Below are 13,925 nucleotides of genomic sequence, written 5' to 3'. Positions count from 1 at the left end.
AAATATAGGTGCTCAAAAAGAAGTCCTTCTTTGCCCACAACTGCTTGTATTATGATGAGTATTTTAAAAAGTTACTAAACTATATCAAATTATACGAAGGAAATGGTAGTGGCAAATATACATCATTAAGGTGTTAGAGGAAAATCTTGAAGAAAATATCATTACTGGTTTATTCACTTCGTTGGTAACAAGATGAAAGTGTTCATATCCAACTGCAGTAGCAGATATCGTCGTTGTTCCAGGTTTATGCTTAACTAAAACTGTTTGCAAACCTAAGAAAAGAGACAAACAAAACTGGAAAAGCAGCATTTATAGTTTCACTATTCATCAGCACACAGAAGCACAGAGACTAAATTTTCAAAATTACACATCACATAAGTAAATCCTCCCTTTACATTTCATATACTCTTAAATGTGTACAAATAACAGATTTTTTTTTAGCAAGATATAAAATTTCTTCCAAAATTATCACTGTACAACAGAAAAGGTTGTGATGGGGAAACAGAACTATAGAAAGCAAAATTTTTGGACCTGGTACTAAACCTATCAAAGTATAATAAATTCATACAATCAAACTGAATGCATAACAGCGTGAAATTGCACCTCGCATTTTTTTCTCATTGCTTCCATGATCTTTCACAGTCATCTCCAGCAGCATACCGGCCTCTATGTTGGCTAATGAATATTTTGTTGATTCCCAGATGATATTAAGAGAACTAAAATTGTCAAATTTACGCCCCTGTTGATCATAAACCTCCAACTCCAATACTGGATTGCGATAATTTGAGACAGGAATCTGTAAGATAAATATTTTTCATTAATGTGTAGTATAAAAGCAGTCCATAGTGTATTATAATCTAACAGTCTTAGGGGAGAAACTGACAGGCAAAATAAAGTGGTTTCCAGCTGCTTTGAAAGAGAGGTGTTTAGATGACGCACACTTCCAAAGTGGCAGAACCAAAACTGAAGCCATGCTCTGGGGCTAAAAACTGGAGCAAACATAACCTGGGATAGTCTGTCTTAGCATGGAAGATATGCATCTCTGTCCCTGCATATAAATGCACTGATGCAAATGTGGGGCTGTGGCAAAGCAAAGAGCTGAAAGTGCAATAACTCTAATGGATGTAACTACAACATACACAAATCAGATAATCCAACAGGGCGGGGGGAGAATGGGGTGAAGGGGGCATTTGGTTCCCCCCCTTGATTGTGATTTGCCAATGTATAACTCACATGTGCAACTGTGTGGCCATTCAAAGAGACAGCCATCCAATGGGATGACATCTGAGTGAACATGGAATATATCTAGGAGTTCCAGGTAGTGTGTTTGTTTGATGATGTGCATGTATGGTGGGGAGGCAACAAAAAATTTACCCTGTGGCATGGCTTGACACCCCACCATGGGGTCAGGCCACATGCATTCCGCCTGCCTTGCGAATGGGCTGTGGGCAGTGGGTTTCGACCCACTTTGGGAAAAAGCAGGATTGAGTCACTTTTTCTTCCCATCTGTTCCAGGCCTAAGTTACATGTCCTTTGAATGTTTCAGGGACATTATGGGGTAAAACCATAGAAATTGCTACCATAATATCTAAAGGATAGCTATGAACCAAAGTTTATCATCGTTTTTCACTAACTTACCCCTTGCTTATTTTGATGAAGAAAGGGACAGGAGAGACCTAGTTCAGGATTTGCATATATAGGTACCAAAGTGAATCGGGAAGGAGTGGCACAGATTAACCTCATAAGAGCAGATTCAACAGCTGGAAACGGATTAGTAACAGTGGGCTTGTTTCCAATTGTTAATGATATTACCTGCATAAAAAATATGAGAAATAAATTAAAAGAGAAAATGGAGGTTATGTTTAGGAATTTTTTTTTACAGTAGCACATAATCTAATGCAAACTTCCTTTTTTATTTATAGTTCAAAAAAAATAAGTCAACATAATGTTTCATTAATAGCCTGCACTACTAAAAGATTAAATGTCAGTATGATGCACCTTTCTTCACAAACAAAACCAGCCCATTATCAAGATACAAATTCCCATTCTTTTCCCTATATTATCCAATTTAATATTGCAATCAACCCCAAAACCCTTTGAAACAGATGGCAGAGCACTTATTTCTTCTTCTTCTTTTTCTTCTTCTTCTCGTTTTTCTTCTAGAAAAGCAAATTCCATATAGATACTGATGTTTAAGTTAAGAAACTTTCTTTTTATGCTTTAAGATTTTTATTTCCTTTACAAATAGGAACTCATTGGGGCAATGTTCCAAACACTGCTGATGTGCAACATCAGATCATTTCAATCATGCTTGCACCAGAAACATATGCATGAATGCCAAAAAGACTTGCGTGCATGGTGTAAAACAGTTCCAACTAGAGTAGCCCCATGGAGTTAATTGTTGAATGGTCATTCAACATTGCCATAATATCATGGATTCAATGGGTCTCTTTTAAGTTGGGCTTACTTAAAGGATTTAGGTCAAATAGGTGTTATTCTGCTTAGCTTTCAATATAATTAACCTAAAGACAAAATTATGTGCTCAGATAATCACTGATGCCTTATTTCTACTGATTTTGTTTCTGTTTATTTTAGGAGGTAGTTGTTTATTGATGAGAAAATATTATTTGATACAGTGCAATTGTTCTCACATAATGGCTAGATCAACCATCATCAGGTCAAAACCAACAATAACCATAGATATTTATGGATGGCAGAAGACATGTGCTGCAGTCTGCAGAATAGTTTTCTAGAGCATGCAGCATCAAACAAACACAAACTCTCACATGCTGTTTTATTGCCATCAAGTTGACTTCAATTTATAGTGAATCTATGAATGTTCTCCAAGAGCTAAAGTCATCAATTGCTCTCCTCGGGTCTTGCAAACTCACGGTTGGGTCTTCCTTCATTGAGTCAATTGCTTGTAGCATATTCTTTGTCTTTTCCTACTGCTTTTTACTTGTCAAGTTTCATTAGCTTTTCCAATGAGTCATCTTGTCTCATAATATATCCAAAGTATGACAGCCTCAGTTTGGTAAATTTTACTTCTAGTGAGAGTTCAGGTTTCATTTGCAATAAGATTTATTCATTTGAGTTTCAGCAGGCCATGGTATCTGTAGATCTATTCTCCAGCAACACATTTCAAATGTGCTGATTTTCCTCCAGTCAGCTTGTTATACTCCCACACAGAACACTAAAACTAAGAGACACTCCTGTAACTGAATATATCGAAATCAGTATCTAATATTGTTGAACAATAATGGATGAACCGCTCATATATATTAGATGACCATGAATTTCTTTTGCCTTTTCTTGAAATTATACTTAGAATTGCACTACCTATTTGTAAATTCCTTAAATGTCTAGAAGAAGCAAGGTGGTTATTCTCTCCCCAGTCCCTAACTTTGGAGGGAAACAAAATCCAATAATTAAGTTAAAGGGTTTTTTTTAAAAAAAATCAGTTGATTTCACAATCTTGTGAGAATAAACAGTGGCCATATAAGGGTGAAAGAGACAGACAAAATAAGGTGGTTTATGCCCACTTTAAAGGCAGGTTGTTCAGATGACACATGCCTCCAAAGTGGGTGGAAACTGGGCTGAAGCTGCACTCTGGGACTAAAAACCGAAGCAAACAGAACCCGGGAAAGTCTGGTTTAGAGCAGAAGATGCGCATCTTCACGTCTGCATATAAACACCCTGAGGCAAATGTGGGGCTGTGGTAAAGCAAAGAAATGAAAGTGTAACAACTCCAATGGATGTAATTACAACATTCACAAACCAGGCAGTCCAACCGGGGGGGGGGGGGGGCAAGGAGTTAAGGGTGCATGTAGGGGGCCTCCATGATTTTCTTTTGCCAATGTATTGCTCACATACCGATGCTCTGATGCCCTGTATTGGTGGAGAATTGCACATGTGACTGTGTGGCTGTTCAAATGGGAAGCCATCCAAACACAGAATCATAGAATCATAGAGTTGGAAGAGACCGCATGGGCCATCCAGTCCAACCCCCTGCCATGCAGGAAATCCAAATCAAAGCATCCCCAACAGATGGCCATCTAGCCTCTGCTTAAAGACCTCCAAGGAAGGAGACTCCACTACACACCGAGGGAGTGTGTTCCACTGTCGAACAGCCCTTACTGTCAGGAAGTTCTTCCTAATGTTGAGGTGGAATCTCTTTTCCTGTAAGTTGCATCCATTGTTCCGGGTCCTGTTCTCTGGAGCAGCAGAAAACAAGCTTGCTCCCTCCTCAATATGACATCCTTTCAAATATTTAAACAAAGTTGTCATATCACCCCTTAACTTTCTCTTCTCCAGGCTAAACATCCCCAGCTCCCTGAGTCGTTCCTCATAGGGCAAGATTTCCAGACCCTTCACCATTTTAGTCACCCTCCTTTGGACACGCTCCAGTTTCTCAATGTCCTTTTTGAATTGTGGTGCCCAGAACTGGACACAATATTCCAGGTGGGGCCTGACCAGAGCAGAATACAGTGGCACTATTACTTCTCTTGTTCTAGACACTATACTTCTATTGATGCAGCCTAAAATTGCATTGGCCTTTTTAGCTCCCAAGTACATGGGAGGTACTTGGAGGTTGCAGGTGGTGTGTTTGTGCAATGGTGCACATTTATGGTGGGAGAGGCAACAAAAAAAATTATCCAGCAGTGTGGCTTGACATAGTGCCATGTGCATTCAGCCTTCTTTGGGAGTGAGCCGTTCAGGCAGCCAGGGTTTGAGCCACTTTTTCTGCCCATCTGTCCCAGGTCATAATCAGGAAATCCACTCAACTTTTTAATACCTTTCTATGACATTAGCATACTGTGAAAAAATATTTGTAACTTTAGCATAATTTAAGTATGTTTAATCCTCAGTAGTGTTGTCAGACTCATAAGAATACATAATTCAGGCATGAATTAGTTGCTGCTCTTTCTGTATTCTTATGAGTTTGGAATCACTATTGAGAATTAAGCATTCTTAAATTATATAATATTGTGCTATTACTATTTGTGCTGCGACCTTTCAAAGGCTTATATTTTTAGCTGTCTGCTATAAGAATTTATCTCCGTTGTTGTGGCCTTATGTATAATAATGTCCAACAATATTTCTCACATGCTTTAGTCTCACTCACTTGTTCACTCAGGGCTCTGCAAGATGCTCTGACCCAGTGCTGAAAAGGATTCCTAGTTGCTGGTGGTCCTACTAAAGATAAACCAGTATCCTCTGGATGTTCAGCACTAACTTCCCTGAAGAACTTTGATGGCTCTTGAACCCAAGGTCTGGGTCCTCCTTCAAACATTATATCTTTGGAAGATCCCAAAGTTACCAAAGCAGCAGTAACAGGATCAACAGTCTAAAGGAAAAAAATAAACTGATTAAAATATTACAAATGATACATCATACTGATGAAAATAAATACCACCACCACCACCACCTCCTCCTCCTTCTTCTTCCAAACTAAATGCAATGTGTGCATATGTTGTGTGCCTCCAAGTTGCTTCAAACTTATGGCACAAAACCATTAAAAAAAGAAATTTCCACTACAAGTATACTTCATCCAGTTGAAAACATATTTAGCTGTCACAAACAAAATAGTATTTCATATTGAATTGACTCCTGCTATAACAAGTTCTTTATCATTTTAACACATTACCAACTTAAATTCTTATTCCTGCAATTGCTTTGGAATGAGATCTGAAAATGAGGTGATATCAGAAACCTAATGGAATATTGGAATGAAACCTGCATTGAAACCTATGCCACTAAACAATCTTTCTGCAATGTAAATCAGCTATTCTATACTCACTTATTTGATGACCCTCACTTAACAAATGAGGCTTACTTCTGAGTGGGAATGGAAAATAGTTTATCCATGTTTTTAAGCCATCTAACCTAACATGATTTTCTCATTTTCCTGTGTTGCCTGGCTGTTTTGTCTTGAGCATTTCTGGAATGTGATGATAAGAAAGCTTTCAAATATTATACATATTGTGTTAAGGATAGCATATTTCTATGTTGCTCCTGTCCATCTAAATTATCAAGATTCTTTTGACACATTAAATCTAGTTCTTTAAATCTAGCAATATGAGTTTTATTTTAATTAGATAGTAATAAGAAAAATATTTTCAGAGTAACTGAAAAATAAGAAAATAAGAACAATATTTTCTTATATATGCTTTGGCACCACCCATGTTGTTTTACATATGATTGGTACAGTACAATCAACTGTAAAGTAGTATTTTTAAAAATACTTAAACTCATAAGTAACAGTATGCAAAGGGATCTTACAGCACCTTTGAGACTAACTGAAAGATAGAGGTTGGTAGCATGAGATTTTATAAACTCGAGCCTACTTCCTCAGATGCATTTGATGGAGTGAAAAGCCCAGGGACAGACATATATAGTAGACTCTGTATGGGAACATCCAAAGGAATGCAGAATTTTGTGGATGTGGAGATGAGGTGACAAGTCTATTTTTAAACAATGGTTGTTGGGGAACAAGGCAAGGATGTTGCCAAAACCAAGGTTAGTAGATAACCATATTAATTATTGAGATTTAGTGTGGAAGGCAAAAGAAGATGACATGAATTGGTGAAGAGTCCCTATGATGGAGGTTATAATAACTAGTGTTATAATGTCTTTAGGGTGCTAGGAAACCACTATCTCTGTTCAACCCAGTGCTGATGGACTGCTGTTGTTGATATACAGTGCGCCCTGCGTAAACCATACGCGGCTTTCAGCATGTGCTGAAAGCTGCGCTGGAGGAGCCCCTTGTGCGCCCCAGAAGAATTAATGGGGTGTGTGCCCATGGCCGCTTGCCACAGGCACGAGCCCCATTACTTACAATGGGGCCCCAGCATATGCTGATTTCCCCTTGTGCGGAGGGATCTGGAATGGATCTCCATGTAAGGGGAGGGCCCACTGTATTCCAATTCTGCTGTTTCTCTTTCCAATATTCCTTTGTACTCTTTTTTGTTCAAGGACCAGCTGTTCTGAGGTCCAAGACGGAAGGCTCAGGAAGACCGAAGTGTTCTGCAACTTGCTTTTGTATATTCCCATTCCTAATATCTGATATTCAATTGACACTCAATTCTACTACTCCTTTCCACCGCAATCCAAGGAGGCTGTCCTGGCCTTAAATCAGTGTCTGTCATCAGTAATGGACTGGATCAGAGCAAACAATTTCAAACTTAATCCAGTCAAGACAGAGGTGCTCCTGGTTAGACAGAAGGCAGATCAGGGAATAGAGATACAGCTTGTGTTAAATGAAGTTATAAGCAAGTGAAAGTCCCTTTAATATTATGGGTAACATCATTAAGCCCTTTCCTGCAAGATCCTTTTGCATATTGACTTTCCAGTCCAACATGGCTATTAGGTTTTTGAATTCTGTCTTTAGGAATAACAGTTTGAATATAATTGTTAGTCCTTACTACAACTACTGAATTAATGGAAAATAGATACACTGGCCTGTTACAGACTGCCAAAATAAAGCTGCTTCGGGACTCTTTGGAGGTATGCTGTTTAAATGATGCATGCACCCTAAGAATCCGGAAGCTGCACCAAAGCTGCACTCCAGTGCTTAGGACTAGATCGTGGCTTTGGCGCGACCTCCGGACTCTTAGGACCCATGCATCATTTAAATAGCACACCTCCAAAGAGACCTGAAGCAGCTTTATTTTGGCAGTCTGTAACAGGCCACTGACACTTATGTGAACTCCATTGATTCAATGGGCCTACACTAGCTAGATTTAGGCTTATAGGTCTGTCTTTCCTTTTTAAAAAAAAGTGTGAAGTTTCTAATACTGTGCCTTACATTTAGATTCATAGTTAAACAAACAGGAGTATGATCTGATAAAGATCAAGAACAAGTAACTGATAACATTTTCATTATTAAAGCTAGAAAGATGAGAATCTTATCTATTTTAGTATACTTTTAATTTGGAAACAAAGTAAAAATGGATTATAAAAGCACCATATTTCTATCAAATTTAATTAATATATATACCCCTAAAATGACTAGATACATGGGTGCAGGCAGATGGCTTCTATTTACTTTTATATTTTGTGTAGAAATTATTACCACAGCGTTTTGTACTTATACTTCCAACATCAGTTGACCTTCAAAATATTCTGAAATTATCTAAAATATTTTGTGATCTATTCAGCCTTGCTTCTGATTAGACACATAACTATTAATCAATGTTGAAATTAACTTTCAACACAGAAGTCAGAAAAGGAAATATATCATTGTATTCCTATTTTTCTTTTTAACACTTTATCATATACACAATATCAATGCTTATGTAATCAATGTAATAAATATAACATCTGGGATTTTATGCTTTGTAATTTCAAATTTGTGCTAACTTTGTTTATATGATTTTAGCTAACCATTCTCTGTGTTAGGAATGACAAAAAAAAAAAAAGAAAATGCAACACATTAACCTTCTGAAACCAGACGGCTGACTCTGAGAGAATAACACCTTTGAAATGCAGATCTGACTCTGCTATACTGAGTGGCAGTAGGCCTGTGTGTAAATGAAGGAGAGATGAACATCCTGGAGGCCTGAAGTGGTGGTGGTAGTGGTGAGAACAATATGAAGTTGCACCATGGAGTTTAATAGAGAGGCTCTTAGAATGAAGCTTCAGAAGCTTCTTTCCAAAGACTCTCTCCCATGCCAAAACAACTACTTCCAGTGCACAAAGGTAACATAGCTAGGACTCATGTAAGCAATCAAAACTCATACCTGTTTAGTAAAGAAGTATGAACCATATCCCTTTATTAAAGGACCCAGAACATTTTGGCTGAAACTGAGGAGTTACCAAGATACAGACAACAAAGGAACAGAGAAAGACAAAAGCATAATGGATGGTGGAATGAGTGAGAAGACCACTGCACTGAAGACAAACTTATTGTACATGGAACTCCTCCTCCCATCTATATATATGTTTTCTTTTGAGTCGATATCTAATTTTGGGGGGTTGAGTGTAACTACAGTGATTACTGTAAAATCCAGGCTTACCTTCAGTGGCAGGTAGACAGCTATAGTGATACTGGCACTGAGGTGAATATGATCATGTGTATAACTGACTATAAGTTCAGTGTATCCTTGGCCTTCAGCTTTAACTCTGACCCCACTGCAGAACTCAGGGGTTGGCTTCAGCCTCCCTGTCCATAAAAAAATTATCATGAACATAATATTAAAATGTACAACACTTTTGTATTACAATTTTCCATTAATTTATTTTAAGAAATCACACACTGCCTGTCATTAAAACACTTTCAGGGAAGTTTGAAAACCAAACAATAAATAATAAAATAATGATGACACTCAAAAAAACATAAAGCCAGAACAAGACATGTATACGTCTCATGGTGACATTGAAAAGGCCTCAGGAAGGATTTTTTATTTAAAGTTCTGAGTTCAGGCTCTCTTTCTTGTATGATCAGTTAGGTCATAACAAGACTGCATCATGGCTTTAAATGGAAAAACAAAAAGGTACATAAATATTGCCTAAATAAAAGGGACAAGAGGATGCATATGAAAAATTCATGCATTCATTCAAAAGATATCTCCGTAGATACATATATCTCATTATATATACACATAATGAATGTACAATGATTGTCAATCACTTTTGTCCTCAACTTCTGTACATCAATAAAATAGTTTTTGCCTGGTATAACAAAAGCGGGACCATTAAAAAGGTATTTATGAGGCAGATCTATGTAGACAATTTCTTGGAAAAGAAGGTATAGCTAGGCAATGAGATCATAATCTCCTTCTGTTATATAACTTTTAATTGCTTCTTGAGCCACAGTTTTTTTTTTAAAGAACATTCCCCCCCCCCCCGACCCTATTAGGAAAACAATGCTCCATTCAACCATCTTAAAAGTCTCAGCATGTTTTCCTCAACATAAATAATCTGTGAAATTTTTGACACAGATTTATCAACATATGGTATTGAGAAAATGAACTTTGACATATCAGAAAGTAGATTACATATTTATTTTTTGTTTATCTTAAAAGATGAAATGAATGAATTAGTTTAAGTCACCTTCAATTGGCCTGAATACACCATGGTTTTCAATATTAACCACTAAATCAAAATGTGAGCAATCACTCAAGGTGACCATCTGACTGGTTTCCTCATTCATTAGGCCATTAATCCTCAGAGGCAGCTCCAATATCTCACCCACACGTGCCTCAACTTGACAAGGTGTGAACTCCATGCCACTGGGTTCTGTCACATAGACCTAAGAAACAATAATGAGATACAGAGGTCAGACAAGACAAAACAAAACCCAAACTGGAAAATTTGAGAACTGAAAAGATCTTAGTTTTCCCAATGATTAATTGCCTCAAGACAAAACTTTTGATATTAAAATGTTTTTACCTGTATATTTTGAAAAGTGTGGAAAACACCATTATGGTCAGAAGTGAGTATGATACAAAAGTATCTCAAAGTTCCGGAGACACTCTTTGATCCAAGCACTTCATGCATATACCTTTGATTACAAAGAGGCATATTCATTCTTTTCAGCCCACAACCTCTCAGAAGAGAATTTTTTAACTTTTAAGAAGAAATACAGAAACATACAGGAGCAATTCACAATAGACAAGAAGTGAGAGGATTTTCTGGTGGATCACTTCCATATGTCATTATCATTATAGTCATATTTCTTATGAGAAATTTTCCAAACTCTGAAAAAATGTGAATCCTAAAAACACCCCAAAGGCAGAGATAGGTAAGTTTTAGGATTATTTTCTGTATGCATATAAAGCAAACACCTTAAACTACTGAGCAGATAATGGAAGAACCACCAATTTCTAGGGAATGTACAAATAGTTTTGCGATCTTCTATACAAGGTGAAATTGCATGTGAGAGGAGCAGCCAAGCAACATCTGCCTGTGTCCCTGCAGTTGGATTTATGAAGATGGCATGCACACATTTAAATCCTTGGCTAACTTCAAATGAATGAGGTAAATGCAAATGTGAACAAGCAGCTCTTTAAAACCCACTGCAAAGAAGGATAAGTGAATTACTTATGGGAAGGAGTTACATGGTGATGGAGACAACAGTGAGAAGTTCATCTTTCTAGTCCCATCAACTTGGTGGACCAAATGTATGGATCCATATGTCGGATTTCAGTGCAATGCAGTTCAGTGTAGGTATTAACTGCAGGACAGTGTTGGAGGAGTGCAGGCAAAGCTTCAAAAGATCTGTAACTTTCCCCCATGTTTGAATTTTTATCTCATCAAAGAGTAACATGCATATAGTGACTTCAATATTTACATAAGATGATAAATTATTACTTCATGAAATGGGACTTGAAGAAATTTAAATGGGGGCAGAACAGTGATAAAGTCAAAGTGAATCACAGTCTCTCTGATGGCTGCATGGTGATCACCTATATAAGGTTTTTTCCTTCCAATAGAAAAATTGAAGTTTCCTGTATACAAGGGAAAGTGTTTGTGGCACTGCTATGTCCACTAATGTCCTACCTGTTGAAGTGAATGAGGATACTTGAATGAACAGCAGGATTCATGCATGCATGCTAGATCATTATGGATTGTGGGGAAACCTTCTATGACATATTTTCTTTGTGTGGAATTTCTATCTCAAATCGGAGATAAGCAGATGCTTGAACTGTATGTTTGTATTTTATTCTGAGCTATCATTAAAGACACCATCACAGATGGGTAGCAACATTTCATAACAACTGCTTGATCAAAGATTTCATTTGGCGTGTCTAACTTTTACGGCCATCTGTCTACTGCTTCAGGTTAAATTATAGGCCATATGGTACAGTGTTAAAATTGTAATCCTCATGAAACTTATAGACTACTTGCATAACCTGATAATCAAGGTCAGCAGACAGATGCTTGCTTCCAATGCAAGATGCAAAGCTTGAGCAGAGACGGTTAAAATCTTAACTTGAAGCCACTCATTTCATTTAATGCTTGTTCCTGCAAGTTCAAATGGATGAAAAGCACGCCTATCGCTAAGTGCTCTGAATCATGAATCTGAAAGCAACGTTTTAATTAAAGACATCATTTCTGAGCCTCATGCAGGCAATTGTCATTTGCTGTCATTTGGGACACAGCTACTGCATGGTACATCAGTGTGGGACTGTAAGCCAACCTCTGTCTTGGTTTAATAATGGTTTAACAAGCAGGATAATATTTCAATTTAATATGTAACAACTGCATTTAATGTCTATTTAGACTACTTTTGGGAAGATAGATATACTGCTTGAAATAAACGGAAAGCAAACTGTTTCAAACTTCAAAAACACCAGAGATGCAATTTCTGTAGTAGTAAAGGTGAACTTAATCAATTTGAAAACCTATTTAATGAAACACATAAGGCTTTTTTCAAAATTAAAATTCAATGTTCTGGAACACAATATTCTAGAACTCACACCACTTTTGTGCAAAATTTAATGTCTATAACATAACGAAAAAGCTTTTAGAAGCCAAAAATGTAATATGGACTTTGAAGGATTTCCACTACTGATAAGACAGTTGATGTAATCAGATCACTCTCCAACAGTTGGTGCATTGTAAGGAAGCAAAGAAGTACTAGGTGTCTGGCATATGTATGGTAGTAAAATGAAAACTTTTCTACAATTATGATGATGTTACCATAGCATGTACTTTGCAAAGTGTAGCTTGCAGGATGCATGTGGCCCAAGGCTAGTTTTGGGAAACCCAGTTCTATCCAGGTATTTTTTTAAAAAAAAATTTCCCCCACCAAATAACTTCTAGAGTATGTGGGGGCATTTTGGCACATTTTTCATAAAATCATAGGATCACAGAGTTGGAAGAGACCACAAGGCCCATCCAGTCCAACCCCCTGCCATGCAGGAAGTCACAATCAAAGCATCCCCGACAGATGGCCATCTAGCCTCTGCTTAAAGACCTCTAAGGAAGGAGACTCCACCACTCTCTGAGGGAGTGTGTTCCTCTGTCAAACAGCTCTTACAGTCAGGAAGTTCCTTCTAATGTTGAGGTGGAAAACAAGCTTGCTCCCTCCTCAATATGACATCTCTTCAAATATTTAAACAGGGCTATCATATCACCTCTTAACCTTCTCTTTTTCAGGCTAAACATACTCAGCTCCCTAAGTCTTTCCTCTTAAGGCATAGTTTCCAGACCCTTCACCATTTCAGTCGCCCTCCTTTGGACATGCTCCAGTTTCTCACTGTCCTTTTTGAATTGTTATGCCCAGAACTTGACACAGTATTCCAGGTTAGGCCTGACCAAGGCAGAATAGAGTGCAGCTATTATTTCCCTTGATCTAAACACTATACTTCTATTGATGAAGTCTAAAATAGCATTGGCATTGGCTGCTGCATCACACTGTTGACTCATGTTCTACTTATGGTATACTAGGATTCCTAGATCACTTTCACACGTAGTCTCTTTAAGCCAAGTGTCCCCCATCCTACATCTATGCAATTCATTTTTCTGCAATATGTGCAGTACCTTACATTTCTCCATGTTGAAATTCATTTTGTTAGTTTTGGCCTAGCTTTCTAATCCACTAATGTCATTTTGAATTTTTATTCTGTCCTCTGACGTATTAGCTACTCTTCCTAATTTGGTGTCATCTGCAAATTTGATAAGCATGCCCTCTATTCCTTCATCCAAATCATTGATAAAGATGTGGAAAAGCACTGGGCCCAGGACAGAACTCTGTGGCACCCCACTAGTCACCTCTCTCCATAATGAAGAGGAGCCATTGTTGAGCACCCTTTGGATTCGGCCAGTAAACCAATTACAAATCCATATAACAATTACCTTGTCTAGTCCACATTTTACAAGCTTGTTTGCAAGAATGTCATGGGGAACCTTGTCAAAGGCCTTAATGAAATATATATATATATATATATATATATATATATATATATATATATATATAT

At 37.5% G+C, this 13,925-nt stretch overlaps 1 protein-coding gene across 1 annotated transcript in view; it reads right to left on the bottom strand.

Moving 5' to 3' along the window:
- NUP210 (nucleoporin 210) overlaps positions 1–13,925 on the bottom strand; it is a 126,027-nt gene that overhangs the window by 55,733 nt on the left and 56,369 nt on the right. Inside the window, 6 exon segments of the mRNA XM_042451951.1 lie at positions 166–272; positions 604–796; positions 1,639–1,812; positions 5,126–5,347; positions 9,018–9,163; positions 10,054–10,252. Of these exon segments, the coding sequence (XP_042307885.1) occupies positions 166–272; positions 604–796; positions 1,639–1,812; positions 5,126–5,347; positions 9,018–9,163; positions 10,054–10,252 (1,041 nt within the window).

The sequence above is a fragment of the Sceloporus undulatus genome, chromosome 2 (genome assembly GCF_019175285.1).
Source record: "Sceloporus undulatus isolate JIND9_A2432 ecotype Alabama chromosome 2, SceUnd_v1.1, whole genome shotgun sequence".
Lineage (NCBI taxonomy): Eukaryota > Metazoa > Chordata > Lepidosauria > Squamata > Phrynosomatidae > Sceloporus > Sceloporus undulatus.
The sequence above is the reverse complement of the archived record's forward strand: the minus strand, read 5'-3'. Positions and strand labels throughout refer to the sequence as shown.